Source organism: Heterodontus francisci, chromosome 8, assembly GCF_036365525.1.
Source record: "Heterodontus francisci isolate sHetFra1 chromosome 8, sHetFra1.hap1, whole genome shotgun sequence".
NCBI classification, from domain to species: Eukaryota; Metazoa; Chordata; class Chondrichthyes; order Heterodontiformes; family Heterodontidae; genus Heterodontus; species Heterodontus francisci.
The window spans coordinates 100,228,848-100,248,759 of NC_090378.1; the positions used below are offsets into that span (position 1 = coordinate 100,228,848).

At 44.7% G+C, this 19,912-nt stretch overlaps 1 protein-coding gene across 1 annotated transcript in view; it reads right to left on the minus strand.

Annotated features, from left to right (window-relative positions):
* Positions 1–681: 681 nt before the first annotated feature.
* lhx4 (LIM homeobox 4) overlaps positions 682–19,912 on the minus strand; it is a 76,785-nt gene continuing 57,554 nt past the window's right edge. The window contains exons 3-6 of the mRNA XM_068036521.1: positions 12,774–12,976; positions 6,169–6,326; positions 3,342–3,513; positions 682–1,073 (exon numbers count right to left, since the gene is read on the minus strand). Of these exons, the coding sequence (XP_067892622.1) occupies positions 682–1,073; positions 3,342–3,513; positions 6,169–6,326; positions 12,774–12,976 (925 nt within the window). The remainder of the gene's footprint in view (positions 1,074–3,341; positions 3,514–6,168; positions 6,327–12,773; positions 12,977–19,912) is intronic.

Below are 19,912 nucleotides of genomic sequence, written 5' to 3' on the forward strand. Positions count from 1 at the left end.
GCAAGGTTAGAATGTTTCTCATCTTGTCAAGGGCCCCTCCCCCACCAGACACAATGTTTGCATCTGCAACTAGGGACCCCAGACACTGGACATTCCATCTAAATAGAATAACAGAGTTATGCAGGAAACCTGCCCCTGGGTTGCATTCCATATCCTCAGTAAAATAAATATCTGTTTGAAGTAAAACAGAGTTGTGTGACAGAACTTTTGTATCTACTGCTTATTTTTCAGTGACTGTCTCAACCAACTCTACCACTTGTCACTTTGCTTGTTGATTTGAATTTTATGATAGTGAAATACAGCCTAGAGTAAGGCCATCTCAAGGTATGTTGTCTCTTTTATAATCAAGGTAAGAACACAATTGCCTCTTCCTTGACCCACCTACTCATTTTCATCACTTTTGACATTTCAGACAACAAAATGCCACCAACTTGCATACTTTTGCCTTCACTCGCAAGCATTAGTTCAGCAGGAAGGTCCATCTAGGTGGGTGCTTGTCCTAGACCAGTTGTTTGGTCCATCGATCCGTGTGCTGTATCTGAGCTGGATTTACTTCCACAGAGTGAGGAAACCAAAGCTGTAAACATATACATTGCTTGTCTTCAAAAGTCCTGCTTCTACTGAGGCTGTCAGTCCTCTTCTAGATGTCTCCATTGGATCTCAGACTAGTAATGTGTTGTGTTAAAACTGAGGATGGTCCATGTCATCAAGCCATGAAGCAGGACTTGTTGGAAAGTCTGGGTAACCAGCACTGCTACCTGTGGAGATATCAGAAGTAGGACCTCCTGTCATCATTCTCAGGGCATGGCTCATTCCCTGTCCTCCTTGGGCTATAATTCCCAAGTTATTGTCAATGTAGCCGAGGCTGTTCATTAAGGGGGTGTGTGCAGGAGCAGAGGCTATAGACGATGGAGACTGAGGGATTCCGTAGGGGCTGCTAGCTCTCAGGTCATGGTATTGCTGTCCTAGGCCATCAATAGTGAAGTTTCCATTCAATAACTGTCTGCCAGTCATGTCACTCACACCGCTGTAAATTCCATTAGTGTGACCGAGTTCAGAGAGTATCTGATCATCTGGAATACAGGACAGGCAAAATAATTAGTGCTTTTGGCTAACATAGCACTTGTAAAAAAAAAGACTACCTTTAGAAGTCAATTTTGTAGCATGTGGCGAATGGCAGATTAACTGCTGAAGGCTATTATTGTAATTGTATTTCCCTTTAATTATTGTATGCTCAAAAATTTATGCAATAATCCTTGAACACACAATGCACATTACAACAAATAATCAGGAATATGCACAATAGAGTAGCTAATTTAAACAAGAGGGTTAAAGCTCAATTGTAATTTGAGGATTATGTCCTAGAACCACATAATTGGGGCAAACTGCACCAAATACTTCAGGCACAAAAGAGCCTCCAAGGGGATGAAGATGGGGTCTCAAACTGCAATGTCAGTTTAGCCTGTGTTTAGTGCAAGATGCTATCTTAGTAAAGGAGTTGAAGCCTGGGCTAGGAACAGTCACCCAGAGGTTCATTAAACAGCTGATTGTCTCTTAAAATGCCTGCTGGCTCTCATTAAAAGAGTCTGCACAATGTTTTGGTGGCTAGCATTGTCCTAACGCCCTCTCCTAACAGTGAACAGCTGTTTGGGAGTAAACATAGCATTGGTGCCAATTTCAACTGTACTTAAAGGGATACTCACCATTTCATGTTCATTGTTGCTGGAGCTTTGAAGAGAATCTCAAACACATTGGGAGACTTTCTGGGACACTCTGTCAAGGCTTCACTAACACTCGAGCAACATTTATCCTGAAAATTCTCTGAGGACTTTATCTAAAAAGAGTAAGTGCTGTGCTACTCTACCATATTGGACACCTTAAAGAGTACCAGGAGAAAGGGAGTGCTTAGTCATCAGCATCTTGAGAGGGTCCCCCCTTGGTCTAGATGAGGAGTAGGAGGAAGAGATGAAGCCAGGCAGAGCAGCACTTGTTGCTGCAGAAAAGAGGAACCGGAAACAGAGGAGAGCAAGGTGGCATCCTTCCTTCCCCCCCTTTCAGGTACAGAACATCCATCCTCCTCTCAACCTCCTCCACCAGGACCTCAGTGCCACATCAGAGAACCTGTGCACTTTCTCCCTTGGTCCCTGAGCTATCCTGCGATGTGCCAGCCAGTGCACATCTTCACTGGAAGTGGTACAAGAAGCCCACAGATCCTGCTCCACAAAAATTGTATCTAATCAGCATCTGAGTGCTAAACCTGCAGGTTTCTGGTTTGGCGACTCCATACAAGTTCAAATTATGATAATCAGCAATTAGAAGCAAAATTGTGCGCTAAATCCAGATGTTCAAACAGGCGTGTCTTATTAGCACTGCACCCATTTAGCACCTATTTTCATCGTTTGGCCAAAATAACTCACAATGTATTACATTAAAAAAAAACTCAAGAAGTACAAACAGATGTGTTACAATTCTGTATAAAACTATGTATTACCATTTAATACTCACAGGATTGTTATCACTGTGTATCTAAGTATACAGAATGTTATACTATTGCAAAACAGTTTGCATTATTATATATTAGACAGGGCTGTTCAACCATTGTAAAACAGAATGCAATATTTCAGAACATAGCTCGGAGTGCTGTAGATTAGTTAGAGAGAATATATAATTGATTTGGATGCCAGATGGGCGCAGCTTCAACAACACTCAAGAAACGTGGCACCATCCAGAACAAACAAATATTTTGATCCAGCACTGATGAACGAACAATGATGAATGTCCATGAAAGGATGGTGTGTGATTTGGAGAAGAACTTGGAGGTGATAGTGCTGGCCTTGTCCTTCCAGGCGGTGGAGGTGTTGGGTTTGGGATGTGCTGCCGAAGAAGCCTTGGCAAGTTCCTGAAGTAGACAACATACACTGCAGTCACTGTATGTTGGTGGTGGAGGGAATGAATATTTAAGCTGGCAGAAGGGGTGCTGATCAAGCAAACTGCTTTGCCCTGGATGGTGTCAAGCTTCTTGAGTGGTTGCAGCTCACCATCCAGGTAAGTGAAGAGTATTTCATCACACTCCTGACTTTTGCCTTGTATGTAGTAGAGAATCTTTCACGAGTTAGAAGGTGAGCCAATAGCTCTTGAGACTGTTCCTGGCTATATTGATGATATGGACCTCGTTGTATCTGTTGTTCTCCCTGTGACTGCAGAAGTCTTCCTGGAGTTATAAGCTATGACTTGCAAGGGATGGCGCTTGATCCTCAACCAACCACAAGTGCTGGTGTGGTGGAATCCCAAAAAGGTTACAAAATCATTAAGATGCATGGGCCATTATAGGGCTTACTCACCTCTAAAACTCAGCTCACTGTCGCTGAGACCCCCCTCCTCCACTGAGCTTTCTTTCCCATTCTTTGTCCCTCCACGACTTCTCTTCACATTCTTGTAATACTGTCCCCATCTGTGCCTGCCTGCATCCTTCTTCAAACGCTTCTCCTTGGCTCTTCTGTTTTGGAACCAAACCTGAAAGAAGTTTAAGAATTTTCATTTATTAATACCTGTTCAGCTCTAGCTTGAGAATTTTAGCGTTATGTTATACAAAATAGTGTGGACTATGTACATTAAACTTATAACTAAACTTAGTTTTATAGCCTGATGAATGAATCTATGTGGATCCAATGGTCAGTCGAATGTATGCACTAATAATCTTGTACATCCTGATTTTTGGTTTGGGCAGGTGGGGGCAGGGTGGGAGCGGAATACAGCATTTCAGAATTGTATGAGGAAATTCAAAAAGTCATCCCTAGTTGACAACTATCTTCAGTGCTTAGCACCTTTATCAATGTTGAAAACCTGTAGAATAGGGGTGGAGCAGGACTTGGATCTTGGCTCCAGTCTGAGGGTTGATTCGCTGCGAAATAAAATTCACTGAAAACTTAAACAACTGATGTCTCCCTATCAAAGGACAGAAAGGAAATTGAATTCAAAATCAGACATTTGATATTTAATTGTCATTTTAATAAATGCACTATTGAAAGAAGCATCACTGGTTCCCAGCCAGGCCATTAGGTGCATCACTTCAGGAGAAGAAGTTATTGCTAGGATCACTTAGTAAGCTGCAACCTATCAGCTGTGCTGAAATCCACAACTCAGACCACCTCCCTTCGGGACTGAAAGAGGAAAAATGGTCGGAGTGAGGGGCGAAAAGACTTGCATTTATATTGAGCTTTTCACAACCACCGGATGTCTCAAAGCGCTTTACAGCCAAGGAAGTACTTTTGAAACATAGTCACTCTTGTAATATAGGAAATGCAGCAGCCAATTTGCGCACAGCAAACTCACACAAACGGCAATGTGATAATGATCAGATAATCTGTTTTTGTGATGTTCATTGAGGGATAAATATTGGTCAGGACACTGGGGATAACTCCCCTTTTCTTCAAGATAGTCATAGAGAGATACATAGTGCCATGGAATCTTTTACATCCACCTGAGCGGGCAAATGGGGCCTTGGTTTAATGTCTCATCTGAAAGATGGCACCTCTGAAAGTGCAGCTGCCATTGTGAGGCCAGCACTCGCTGCCATTGTGAGGCCAGCACTCTCTGCCATTGTGAGGTCAGCACTCACTGCCATTGTGAGGCCAGCACTCGCTGCCATTGTGAGGCCAGCACTCTCTGCCATTGTGAGGTCAGCACTCGCTGCCATTGTGAGGCCAGCACTCGCTGCCATTGTGAGGCCAGCACTCTCTGCCATTGTGAGGTCAGCACTCGCTGCCATTGTGAGGCCAGCACTCTCTGTCATTGTGAGGTCAGCACTCGCTGCCATTGTGAGGCCAGCACTCTCTGCCATTGTGAGGTCAGTACTCGCTGCCATTGTGAGGCCTGCACTCGCTGCCATTGTGAGGCCAGCACTCGCTGCCATTGTGAGGTCAGCACTCTCTGCCATTGTGAGGTCAGCACTTGCTGCCATTGTGAGGCCAGCACTCTCTGCCATTGTGAGGCCAGCACTCGCTGCCATTGTGAGGCCAGCACTCGCTGCCATTGTGAGGCCAGCACTCGCTGCCATTGTGAGGTCAGCACTTGCTGCCATTGTGAGGCCAGCACTCTCTGCCATTGTGAGGCCAGCACTCTCTGCCATTGTGAGGTCAGCACTCGCTGCCATTGTGAGGCCAGCACTCGCTGCCATTGTGAGGTCAGCACTCGCTGCCATTGTGAGGCCAGCACTCGCTGCCATTGTGAGGCCAGCACTCGCTGCCATTGTGAGGCCAGCACTCTCTGCCATTGTGAGGTCAGCACTCGCTGCCATTGTGAGGTCAGCACTCTCTGCCATTGTGAGGCCAGCACTCTCTGCCATTGTGAGGCCAGCACTCTCTGCCATTGTGAGGTCAGCACTCTCTGCCATTGTGAGGTCAGCACTCGCTGCCATTGTGAGGCCAGCACTCGCTGCCATTGTGAGGCCAGCACTCGCTGCCATTGTGAGGCCAGCACTCGCTGCCATTGTGAGGTCAGCACTCGCTGCCATTGTGAGGCCAGCACTCTCTGCCATTGTGAGGCCAGCACTCTCTGCCATTGTGAGGCCAGCACTCTCTGCCATTGTGAGGCCAGCACTCGCTGCCATTGTGAGGCCAGCACTCGCTGCCATTGTGAGGCCAGCACTCGCTGCCATTGTGAGGCCAGCACTCTCTGCCATTGTGAGGTCAGCACTCGCTGCCATTGTGAGGTCAGCACTCTCTGCCATTGTGAGGTCAGCACTCTCTGCCATTGTGAGGCCAGCACTCTCTGCCATTGTGAGGCCAGCACTCGCTGCCATTGTGAGGCCAGCACTCTCTGCCATTGTGAGGCCAGCACTCGCTGCCATTGTGAGGTCAGCACTCGCTGCCATTGTGAGGCCAGCACTCTCTGCCATTGTGAGGCCAGCACTCTCTGCCATTGTGAGGCCAGCACTCGCTGCCATTGTGAGGCCAGCACTCGCTGCCATTGTGAGGCCAGCACTCGCTGCCATTGTGAGGTCAGCACTCACTGCCATTGTGACATCACTGCTCACTGCATTTGCATATAAATGACTTCAACCAAGAACAAGAACACAGGGTGAACGATAACAAGTAGCATTTTCTAAAGTGAAAGTGTTAATAAGATTAAAACGAGCAAAACTACTTCCCCACAAAGCTTTTTTTTTACCTGTACAACCCTCATGTCAAGTCCTGTTTCTGAGGAGAGCTGTTCCCTTACATGGCGAGCTGGTTTTGGAGAGGTTTTGTATGCATTCTTCAGTGTTTCCAATTGCTTGGCTGTAATTGTAGTACGAGGTCTCTTTGCTCCAGCCTCTGCATCAGCATCTGTGTTAGACAATAAGTTCTTACAAGATCTTAAATTATAGATGCAAACACACATAGAGCCAGTGTAACAAAAGCAAGGATTCTAGATTATGATACAGTAGCACCTTTAACATTATAAAACATTCCAAGGTGCTTCACAGGAGTGTTATCAAACAAAATACAACACTAAGCCACATAAGATATTAGGGAAGATAACCGAAAGCTTGGTCAAAGAGGTAGGTTAAAGAGCATCTTAAAGAAGGAAAGAGAGATAGAAAGCTGGAGAGGTTTAGGGAGGGAATTCCAGAGCTTAGCACCTTGGCTGCTGAAGGGACAGCTGCCAATGGTGAAGTGATTAATATTGGGAATGCTCAAGAGGCCAGAATTGGCACAGCACAGAGATCTCAAGGGGCTGTTGGACTGGAGGAGATTACAGAGATAGGCAGGATATGGAGAGATTTGAAAACAAGGATGAGTATTTTAAAGTCAAGGCGTTGCTTAACCGGGAGCCGATGTAAGTCAGCAAGCAGAGAGGAGATGAGTGAGCAAGACTTGTGTGAGTTAGAGCATGGGCGGCAGAGTTTTTAACGACCTTAAGTTTGTGGAGGGAGGAACCAGGGAGGTTGACCAGGAGTGCATTGGAATAGTCAAGACTAGTCAAATGTATAATGTTAATGCTGTGTCAGTTTATATTTGTGTCCAAGTACTTCCTTGGAAAAATGCAATGGCTGCCAACAGATAGAGTCCATGTTTCTTTGTAAGCTTTGCTCCTGAATTAATCTAATTGCATTTCATTGAAATGATATTTTATATGCTGCACCAACCATACTGGTGAAGGAGTGTGTAACTGGTATGTCAAATAACACTAATGCCTTCTATTTGGAAAACATTTTAAATTAAAATTACTTTTATGCATGTAAAGTGGTGTAAGTGTGTGGATGTGTATCACTTAGCAGCCTTTTAATCTTTTACTATAAAGGTGTGAACACCAAGAGACCTGGGTGTGAATTTCTCTGGGAAATCTTCCACTCATCTGGTATAACTTCACCAGAAGAGCTACAGAAACCCAAAAGGTACACAGAGAGCTCTGTAATCTGCAGCCTGAAGGAAGAGGATGGCTCAGTAACGTCTTCGCAGTCCGACATACTAAGGATCAGCAAATCCTTTTATGCTGGGCTGTATGACGCGAAGCCCACAGACAGCAGAGCCTCCCAGTCCTTCCTGTCATCTATCACAGAGGTCTTAGATGACAGCAGGAGGGAGAGACTGGACAAGCCGCTAACTCTGAACGAGCTGACAAAGGCCGTCGAGTCCTTCGAGACGAGTAAAACTCCCGGAAGCGACGGCTTACCGGTCGAGTTGTACTCGGCCCTGTGGGACTGGGTCGGCCCGGACCTGCTGGAAATATACGAGAGTATGCTCCTGGCCGGCAGCATGTCAGAATCCATGAGGAAAGGCATCATCACCCTCATTTACAAGCGGAAGGGGGAGAGGGCAGAAATCAGAAATTGGCGGCCCATCTCACTGCTTAATGTTGACTACAAGATTCTGTCCAAAGTCATAGCCAGTCGAGTCAAGTCTGCTCTGGAGTCGGTGATCCACCCCGATCAGACCTGTACTGTACCCGGCAGGAAGATCTCTGATAGTCTCGCGCTACTCAGGGATACGATCGCCTACGTACGGGACAGGAGGGTGGACACCTGCCTCATCAGCCTGGACCAGGAGAAGGCTTTTGACAGGATATCGCACACCTACATGATGGACGTGCTTTCCAAAATGGGGTTTGGGGAGGGAATCTGGAATTGGATCAAACTGCTCTACGCAAACATCAGTAGCTCAGTCTCAATCAATGGGTGGGAATCGGAAAGTTTCCCGATCCAATCTGGAGTCAGACAGGGCTGTCCTCTCTCCCCGGTCTTGTTTGTTTGCTGTATTGAACCCTTTGCTGAGTCTATTAGGAAGGATGCGAGCATAAGAGGGGTGACAATCCCAGGCAGTGGAGGCACTCAGGTTAAAACCTCCCTGTACATGGATGACGTCGCCGTCTTCTGTTCGGATCTGCTGTCTGTGCGCAGACTGATGAGCATCTGCGACCGTTTCGAACTGGCCTCGGAAGCCAAAGTTAATCACGGCAAGAGCGAGGCCATGTTCTTTGGGAATTGGGCTGACCGATCCTTTGTCCCCTTCACCGTCAGGTCAGACTACCTGAAGGTGCTGGGGATATGGTTCGGAAGGGCCGGGGCGTGCACCAAAACCTGGGAGGAGCGAGTAGCCAAGGTACAACAAAAGTTGAGCATGTGGGAGCAGCGATCTCTCTCCATTGTGGGTAAGAACCTGGTCATCAGGTGCGAGGCGCTCATGTTGTTGCTGTACGTGGCGCAGGTCTGGCCCATACCCCACTCCTGTGCTGTGGCAGTCACCCGAGCCATTTTCCGCTTCATCTGGGGATCTAAAATGGACCGGGTCCGAAGGGACACGATGTTCAAACTTCTGGATAAGGGAAAAATGTACCCAACGTGGCCCTCATCCTGATGACCACCTTTGTTTGCAGCTGCATCAAGCTGTGTGTAGACCTCCAGTACGCAAACTCCAAGTGTCACTACATGCTGAGGTTCTATCTGTCCCCGGTGTTGCGAAGGATGGGCCTGGTCACATTGCCGCGGAACACTCCATGCAGTTGGACCGTGCCGTACCACCTATCCTTCGTGGAGCAGTTTCTGAGGGAAAACACCTTTGACCACCAATCCATCAGGCAGTGGTCTGCATGGAATGTCCTCAAGGCCCTACGGGAAAAGGAGACGGGGGATCCTGTCGGATGGTTCCCCAAGCAGACCGCCAAAGTCATTTGGCAGAAGGCCTCATCACCAGAACTTTCAAACAAGCACCAAGATGTAGCTTGGCTGGTGGTGCGAAGGGCCCTCCCCGTCAGATCCTTCATGCACGCCCGAAGTCTCGCCCCCTCCGCGCAATGCCCCTGCGGTGGCTGTGGTGGGGAAGAGACGGTTGCCCACCTCCTCCTGGAATGTGTCTTTGCAAAGCAGGTGTGGAAAGAGATGCAGTGGTTTTTGTCGAGGTTCATCCCAAGCAGCTCTGTAACACAGGAGTCTGTGCTCTACGGGCTGTTCCCAGGGACGCACACCAAGACAAACATCAACTGCTGCTGGAGGACTATCAATTCGGTGAAAGACGCCCTTTGGTCTGCCCGAAACTTGCTGGTCTTCCAGCGCAAATTGTTGTCCACGACCGAATGTTGCAGACTGGCACATTCCAAGATCCAGGACTACGTGCTGAGGGACGCACTGAGCTTGGGGCAGCTGCAGCAAAGGCTCAATGGAGAAAGACCACAATGTAAGGTCCCCCCACCAAGCTGAACTGAGGGGCTGGATCCATGGGAAAGCCCTCAAACGGTATCGGGATAATTTTGTGCGCTGTAAAATGTAAAAATGTATATGGCATGACAAATGAAATGGAAGGGTTGTGAGGCAACTCATGATTGTATAGAAGGAAACTGATCACCTTTGCACTGTTTGTATTTTTTGACTTGGTGCTGTTTGAAACTGGTAATGTAATTTTTACAGATTTTTATGAATAAAATATATTTTGGAAATAAAAAAACAGGAAAATGGCATAATTTTCCAGGGTTTCCATGCTTTACCAATGAAGTTGCAGTAGACATGGGGATGAACCCTATGGTAGTTCAACATCTTTTGTTCCTGAGCCATTTATGTATCTTTTGATGTGATATATGTTTGCTAAATACACATCTTGAAAGGGCCTGCTTTTAACTTCAAAGGACCAACACTTAAATAGCACACATTGGAACGAAGGTGGGTAGATGGAATTAAGGTATGGATCAGGCATGATCTAATTGAATAGTGGAACAGGCTCGAGGCACTGAATAGCCTACTCCTGTTTCTGTAACTGACAAGCTCTCTGGTAGTTTGCAGTCTTCTGTTCCATCCACCTTTTACAAGGTTTGTGAAATAGAAACTTTATTAGAGAATTATTGATTCTGATGTAAAATCAGCATCAAAGACCATGGGGGAGAAAATTTGCTCGTGTAGTGTCACTTCCAGTGGTGCTACATAGACTACATCAGTCCCCTGGGTGCAAGCAGCACCGCAGGCCAGTACAGTGTTTGAGTAGTTTGAGACATGGTAAGGGTAGCCTTGGGAAGAACAGATGACTTTGGACCTATGGTTCCCAAGGTTTTCTACCACTGGGATTTTCCTCACTTCATATGTGAGTCTGTTATGGACTAATTGATGGAGATTGATTGCTATGATTAGGCAGTAACTGCACTATTATTGTATCATGCGACTGCCAGAATGGTAGAAGACAAATTACATGAATCTTGATCTTTTCTCATCTCGTAATTCCTTGATTCCTTTGTGAAGTTTTAAGCTCCTGACTCAAACAGTTCATACACCTTCAGGAAAAACTGCAAGAGTCTATTGTGGACCCCATGGCAAGGCTGTCAATCCAAACACTGATATTAGGTTGTAAGCATGACTGCATTTAACCTTTCAGTGGCCTGAAACAGTTGCAAATGTAATAGACTGTAAGTAAAGGCAATTGCCAACCCAGCTCCATATGAATTATTTTTATAACCTGTATAAGCTTTTCATCAGCTAGCACCTGTTAACCAGTACAAATAGCTAGGTCCTATGCCTCCATTTGCATCCGAAAGGAAATTAAGCCATTCACTGATCAATAAAGTATCCATAAATTGATTGTTTAACTAGTAGTGCATCAATCAAATGTTTTCAGAGACAGGAATGAATTCCTAATGCAATGTGACTGTTTGATACTTTCAGTTGGAGTAGTTGATTTTTATTCTTACGCACACACACAGACAAATTTCTTTCAGCTTGCAGTTTACAGAAAGCAGTTTCACTTTGTCTCTTTACACTTAATGAAAATTTTAGATAAAAAGCACAAGGGTGAATGAATTATCCAGCTTTGCAGCACTGGCAAGAAGCTCATGCACTGATTGTCTGACCATTTAAGATGAATGGTTGGAAAATGGAGAGCCGCACGTGTCCAGATTTCCAACACATTCTCATTTCAACAGAATGGTAAGCTGGGCAGGTTCTACAGTGGGCAGGTGATCTGCTCAAAACAGGTTACTGGCATGGCGGCATTGTTCTTAAGCTTCTTGGCGTCATTCCATGGCAGGACTGAAGGAGTTAATTTATTATAGAACTGACAGGCAGGATTGCTCGGTAACCATGAATTGTGTCTTCCTCGTCAGCTGATTGATTGGCTCAGGTGATGTAATGCACATTTGTATTTTGTGCTGTGATATTACTCAGTGCACAACACTTGCTCCAGGGACCTATTAATAACTATCTGTACAACAGGTTATTAGTAATTGTCATTAATCTCATTAATATTAGTCAATCGGTGGACTGCAGGTCAGCGAAAGACATTAGATCTGAAAATTTCAGCCACAAGGCAGCTGTCAGAGAATCGCCATTTTTTATAATGACTGGAACAATTAACAGACCTGCAGTGTCTTTTTTGTCATGTTACTAGAACTCCTTTTTATTTTTGAAATTAGACTTTTCTCTTTGCTTCTTTGCAAGAGGTGACTCATTCAAGGCAACTCCCCTTTAAGTCAGAGAATAGGAGATCCTGAGTTTGCAGACTCTTTGTTGGCCACTGTCACCTCTGCTGTGCAATCAGATGGCAGGACATGGACAGAGCCCTGCTTATTTAAAGGAGCAGCGCAGGCACCTCAGGGATTTTTCAAATAGTCTCCATTGTCTGGAACAGGCTACTCCAGGAACTACATAGGAAGAGGCCATTTAGCCCCCGAGTCTGTTTCGCCATCCAATTAGATCGTGGCTGATCTGTAGCTTAACTCTGCCTACCCGCCTTGGTTCCATATCCAATAATACCTTCGCCGAACAAAAATCTATCAGCGTCAGTGTTGAAATTTTCAATTGACCCACAGCCTCAACAGCTTTTTGGGGAGAGAGTTCCAGACTTTGTATGAAGAACATCATCCCTGAAATGCCTAGCTCTAATTTGAAGGTTATGCCCCCTTGTTCTGGGCTCTTCCACCTCCAGTACAGAATGTTTACATTGGCTGCTGTGGTGATCCCATTGATGTTTCAGTGCAGTGGCCTTTGTGATCACAACATGCTCAACAGAGGAACATGTGTGCCAGAGGTCAGTAACGTGCTTTGTACTTCTTAAAAATTAAAGTTTGTGACACAACAGCAATCGTTAAACTTCAAAAAGAATGAAGCACCTTTTAATGTTAAAAGATGCTGTATAAATTGATGGGTTTTTTTAATGTTTAATTTGTTCCCACATTGCAGGGTAGAAAGATACCACCAGCATGAGTGACATCTCACGGTTTACTTTTGAACAATATGCCAAGGTGGATAAAGAAAATGCATTGGAGTCATCTTTTCACAATGCTGCATGGCACATTCACCTTACCAGTACGGTGCCTACCGTTCTGTTTGGCCGTCTCATAGTCCTCCTTGCACACCAGCCGGCTGTCCTCCATCAGATAGAATTCATCCCCGGTGGCCAGCTGCCGGTTACACATGATGCAGGAAAAGCAGTGAAGGTGATAGACAAAGTCCTGAGCTTTCCTCACCACCTGGGTTGGGGGGATACCCTGCTGGCAGGCTGCACATTTTGTCCCAAAGCGTCTGCAATTGACCAGAATGAAAAAAGACTAGGTAAATCTATATTAAAGGCTTGTCCAACAAGAATGCCACTGTTTGTTTTTAATCATCTTTGATATTTGAAGACGATGGACTTGTGTTTATACAATACCTTTCACAACCTCAGGATGTCCCAAAGCACTTTACAGCCAAAGATGTGCCTGTGAAGTGCAGTCACTGTTATAATTTAGGAAATGTAGCAGCCAATTTGCACACAGCAAGCTCCCACAAACAGCAATAAGGTGATGTTGGTTGATTTTCAGCTAATAAACAGCACATTCAACAGTGCAGCACTAGCTCAGTATTGCACTGAAGTGTAAGTCTAGATTATGTGCTTAAGTCTCTGGAATGGGGCTTGAGCCCACAACTTGCTGCCTCAGAGGCAGAAATGCTGTCCACTGAGCCAGAGCCAATACTGCTCGACTCTAAGGGACATAAGGAAAGGTTTTATCAGGGTTGGAGGGGGCGGGGTGTGCAGGGTGATTGAGGGGATAGTCAATGAACTGAACTGGTGCCAGGTGTCAGTAGAGCTTGAAAAGCTATCACTGAATGCAGGCCAGTCCCTCTCTTAGTGCTGGATGTCTTTGGCTGCTTGCCATCCATAAATGTGTTTACTCATCACATCATCGTTCCAACTTTGAAAAATGATTATAATATTTCTGAGTGAACGTCTGAAGGTTGGCTGATGAGAAGGCTACACATAATGAAAAAACAGTGTACAGAATTATAGATTTCAGCACACCAGGGCCAAGTCACTGAAAGGACCACATTCAAGCAAATCCATCATCGATCACAAAACCTACTTTCTCATATTCCATCTGCTCCTTATTAAAATCAGACTGGCCTTCAGCATCAATGTACTCAATGGAAGCTGAAACACGCTAGGCAGCATTTTCATGTATGTTAGAAGGCCACGGGTTCAAGCCCCTCTCTAGCACTCCATCACATTATCCAGGCAATTGTTCCAGTGTACCACAGAGGGAGTGCTGCTCTCTTGCAGGTGTTGTCTTTCTCATGTAATGTAGAACTGAGGCTGTATGTGATGGAGTTATTCAAAATTTAGGGAATTCTCCTGGTGCCCTCAACTGGGTGTGATTACTGATCAGGACATCAGGAATAAAATGGCTGTTTAGACAACAAACAGCCCTTAGAGACATGCTGAGGATGTGGTAAAACTCTTTCTTTCAATTGTGATATATTTACTATGTTTCCTCTTTCTCTTTCTTTCTATATTGAAAAAATTGGTACCATAACATTATTGCTACCAAATCATATTACATTAGGAGACATGATTGATTTCTGTCAGAGTTATGAGACGGTAAGCATCACAATATTATCCTCTGTAAAAATATCAGCTTCCCCCCTGAGGGTATATTAAATCTGATATGTTGCTATGTATCAGGATGATTTTATTTAATTAACATTTATTTCAAGCAACTGGTCATTACAAATTGAAACAGAAAAATTAGCAAACATTTAAAAATTAACAATCAAGGCATAGGTAAATGTTAACAGAAGAGATAAATCAGACACTGGTTTTCACATGGATATTTCAGGGGTGTATAATCTCAACACACACGTCATAGCTATGTGTATTTGTACCGTGGTCTAAATACTTCAAGAGCAGGGAGGACACGCGAGCTTTGATAACCTGCCCAATCCATGATTATACCAGGATTGCACATACCAGTAGCCTCTGCCGATGGCCATGGAGGAATCTCCCATGTCAGGGGAGGTTTCCCTTTTGCATGTCGATTGCAGGGCACCCGTAGCACAACAGGTGCAGCTCGGGTGCCCAACTGCCTCAACTGACTGGCACTTCCAATGAACTGTTGCTGTTTGCAGAAGGGATAACAAGTGCCCACCCCACCCCTCACCACCGCCCGTCCCCCAGCCCACAAAGAATGTAGGTGTGCCCTTGGGAGCACGGTTTGTAAAGGGGGCTGCATTAGAAATGTAAATGGTGTGATTTACTTTGTTTCTGGCTGCTCAGTCCATTATCCTGCTTTGCCCCCCACTTCCCAGCTCCCAGCTTCCTCCCTCCCCAAGTGAGCCCATATGGACTCTTTGATGCACTGGTATACCTGTTCTCACTGGGCCATTGGTCAGTGATGCAATGCTGAGAGGCCGGGAACATGATAACTCTTTCCCTCATACTCTTTCCCTAGGATTTCTTTTTACCAGAGTGGGGAAGCAGGCAGTTGTGGCTTTCTCACTAGTTTCACCAGCAAGACAAGGTGCTGGATCTGGGAGAAAAATACCTCTCCCCAATCACTTCACCCGAATACCGAGGACCATTCCTTTGTCCTCCTCTCTATTTTAAAATATATATATATATATATATATATATATATATATTATACACTCTTTGTTGAAAATTTATATTTACCAAAGTTTTAAATGTTAACACTGGGATATGGAATACTTTTCCACTGTTTGCATCTACAGGTAGAAATCTCGAGTCAGGAATTATAAACAGGGTTAACCACCCACTACACAGTGTCTGATCAAACACTCAGGTGTCAGGTCATATCCAGAATGAAGTCTTCTCTGCTCTGTCTCAAACAATTGTCTCAATCCTAACCTCAGAACAACCGTCCCTCATTGTTATCATATGACATTTCCCTTTTTAACATTAGCCATCATAATGGCCATTCAGAGTGAGGCTATAAATAGGCACCAATCTATGTCAAATTGGAGTTGTCTTTTTTATAAATTATTCTGAACATATTTCCACCAGGGACAGGATGGAAATTGCCTAAAGTAATTTTCCTTTGTATTGCAACAGACAGTGGAGGACAGAGAGGAACAGGCTGATTACAGGCACGCAAACACAAACGCCAGCAAACATGCAACTTATGAAAAGGAGGGCGAGGAACACCCGTCCGGTCCATGAATTTTCACCTTGTCCATTTGGTGGTGCAACCTTATGCACCCATCTTCACAACCGCTGGTAATGCTAACTTCAGGGGGACTCCAAAAATAATCTGCAACTGTTTCAGGAAAACTTTGGGAAATTCCTACTGAATCACAGAAAGGACCTTTTCATCCATTGAACCAGTCCTCATTGACCTTTGCCTAATATGATATTTGAGACCCGATTCCAGATTCCGGCTGCATTTACATTATAACTGCAGCATTGGTGTGAGTCAAAACCACATCACACCAACTCTATAGTTATAGTGTGAATGTACCTTTAATGTTTAAAACATAGTCAGACTCTCTTATAGCCACTCTGCTGCTATTTGGCAGTCTCCCACTGCTCTAACCTACTATGCCACCATCACCTGTTGATTTACTTGTTGATACACTGTGCTACCAGTACTCGTTTTTCTATTGATGCAGCTTACCATGTCAGCCTCGCTGAGCCTTCCACTGGTCCAAACACTATGTAATGCATCGCTATATTTCCTCTGACTGATGAGACTGATTATACAGACACAAACATACACACACATATGTACGTATGTATGGGCACCATCAACCCTGCAGTACCTTGTCAAAGTTCTCATTGTTCATGTGTGAGCCTAAACATTAAGTGTTGACAAGCAATTTGACCCTGGGGGCATTACAAGCAATCTCAGTCCTGCTACCCAATATCTACACACACATTCACAGACATTTTCAATCAGGAATCATTGGATAGAAATCATGAGTGGAAGTCCTGGTTGAGGTTTAACACCCCTCCCAACCAAACCAGGGTTGCTGATGTCAATTGTAGTTCCTACCTCACCACCACCCTGCCTGAGATCAGATGGGATCAAACCAGGGACCTTCTTGGACTGGGAGTGTTTGGGAGGATAGGGCACTGCAGAAAGAGATGTACATTATTGTAGAGCCCACCTGATTTTCATTCCACAATCCAATTTGACTGATTATCTCCCAGGCTATATCTGCTTGCTAGGGCACTCTAGAGGGAGTTTTACTCCACATCTAAACACTGTTATACCTGTCTGGAAATGCTGGATCAAGCACTGTGAAGGGAGCTTAAACCTCCATCAGATGTTTGCAATGCTGTACATGGAGGTGATCCCCTTTACCAGAATAGGATGAAAACAAAGCCTTAGTCCAGCATATCTGCTTTTCCTATTCTAGCTCAGTATTCATTTTCAAAAAAGAACAGTCCTCCCAAAGCATCTAGAAGACAGAAAACTGACCGACCCAGCAGATAATCATGCTCATCTCATCCAAAATGTCCCAGTAAAAATCATGGACAACAAATTGCAGCAGCACGCCCATCAGTGCAGCGTTCATCCCTTCATTGCCAAAGGAACATGTCATAAAATGCTACTAATTTAAGGAAGTTGGCACTGACTCACAGATTGCAACTTGCTTCTACCATGTTTCTGCTGACTTGCTACTTGGAGTTCAGTGATAAAGTGAGTGAGTTTCCGTGAGCTGCCGCTGAGCCAAGCCAGTCATTCATAGGTGATGGACATGGTGGAGCAATGAAAGTTTCAATGGCACTGAGCCATATAAATCAGGAAGGGAACAGGCTCAATATTTGATCTGTGCTACTTTTGTTTATCTAAGCTAAAAATGGTGGGAGCACTACAGCTAGCCTCAGCACACCTTGTCTAGGAAGCAGGGAAAAATTCAGTAGGATCTTGCTCCTGCCAGTATCCAGTGAGTGCTATGGAAAATGGCATGTGTGAATGTTCGCTGAGAGTTTGGCTGTGATGCCCATTCAAGCTCGAATAACCTATAAACTCTTGCTATCCAGCCTTATGCATTTAGAATAGCTGTGGGGTGAGGTACCAGAGGGCTGCTGGTACATGTGGAACCACACCCCAAGAATAAGCCCATACCTTCAGGAGACATGGGTAGTAAAAATGACTATGCTATCTCCTGTCTGCTAGGAGTTACCCTTCTTTTACAGTACATTTTCTAGCTACGACTATTCGCCCTCCTGAGTTGCCCTGGTGATAAAATAGCAAAAAGCAGCAGTCTTGAGCTACTGCTCTAATTTACATAGTCTGCAGCACAGAGAAAGGTCATTAGGGCCAACTTGAATTGATGCTAGTGCTTCAGAGTGGACCGGTGGCTGAATTAAAGGTGCCCAACACTGGTTAAATCACTATTAGCTCCAGCCACTCAGCTCAAGCCATATTCAAGCGTCCATATACAGGTTCCATCTGTTTAAGCCATCGCTATGATCTAGGCTGAATGCATCAATCCATGTCATAGAATGTTGCAACATGGTGACTATATTGGTAGATGTGGAATATATGCACTATTGGAGACATTAGAATGACTAACACAAATTCCTATATTCTTTAAGTAACCCAACTATCATTTTTCTCTTCTCCCCCACCCCAACATATAGCCAGTCCTGCCCCGACATACAGGTTCTGCTGCAGTCCCAGGTGTACTGCACATATCCACTGTATATACAGGAGCCATGAAGCATAAATCAGCCATCCTCAGATATGCTCACCTGAGAACTGACTAAATTGGGTTCTAGAGGTAGCAGTAATTCCCCAGTGGCAAGCAGCCCCTGATCGCAATCGCTTTAGAGGAAAGCATTGTACAGACAGCTCCTGATCTGAATCTCTTCAGAGGAAAGTCTTCTATCATCTCTGTTACAATCTGCTCTGACAGCACCTTAGAATTTCCATAAACCTTGCATCCTCCTCGCTTGTCCTTAAAACAGACTCTTGGAACCTTTTAACGGTAAAGAAAGAAGGCGGAGGGGTTTAGGAGTTCTAGAGAGTGAGGCTGAAACAATTAAGGGATCTACCACCATGGTGGGGTAAGGGGAGGGGAATGTGCAGAGTCAGAGGATTAAAGGTTGTGAGTGGGAAAGTATGACTGGAATAGGTGGCATATGTTGAATGGGTTGAAGTCTTGGAGGATTTTGAAAGTGAGTATTTTGAATTCAACATGTTGGGGCAGACGACAGCAATTAGATTAACAAGGGCAGGAATTCAGGGGTGTTTGGTACCTGGGAACTGAAGTGTTGATATTTGCTGAGACCCTCGTGCACAGTACAGGGTTATGGGGAGAAGGTGGAGGAATGGCACTAAGTGAATTGCTCACGTGGAGAGCCAGTGCAGATACAATGGGCCAAATGGCCTCCTTCTGCACTGTAACAATTCTGTGATTCTACGTTGTGCAGGCCAGCCTTAGATACATGATAATTGATACCTATGATTTATGTCATTTCTTTGTTGCATTCATAAAATTGCTGACCATGGGATAATTAATATATGGAAGTTACATTATTTAAAAAAAAACATTGCTTTGAGCAGACCTTTCATTTCTTTGACCCCTGTCTCCAAACCTCGCCCACCCCCACCACCACTTTGTTTCTTCTCCTGCTCAGTGTCAGCCTCTCTGCTCTGATGTATTCCCTTATGTGAGGGGTGCTATATAAATTCAAGTTCTTGTTTGCACCAAAATTGTCAGCAAGGTTGATCAGTAAGTTGATGGGAGGCACTTGTACCCTTTCAATGAATACACAGAGATATGCATGTTTACTAATACTTACACACCTCAATCTTCAGATAAAGTCAACAAATTGCTTAGGTCTTGCTATTACAGCTTATGATATCTCCTAACCAAACACTTGATGCAAAGTTGGTTTGTCATACACTCATGGTCATGTCATTTTGCATGTCATTCAAGCTATTCTGGACTGCGTAATTTCAATTAAAATCCTATTTCTTTGTTAGTAGTACTGCAATGTAGTACTATAATGTGCCACAGATGTGGTCTTCCACTCCATGGCTCAGTATTGCCACACACCACCGTACTACAGGCCTGGCTATATTTGTTGGCACAGTGCTACAGCGCATTTTTGTATAATAGGCATAGCTACCACAATATTATACAATGCAACTATACTTAAATGTACTACATGGTTAGATACTTTCCATGGCACAGTATATTCATGCACTTTAGGGACATCTTGCATTCTTG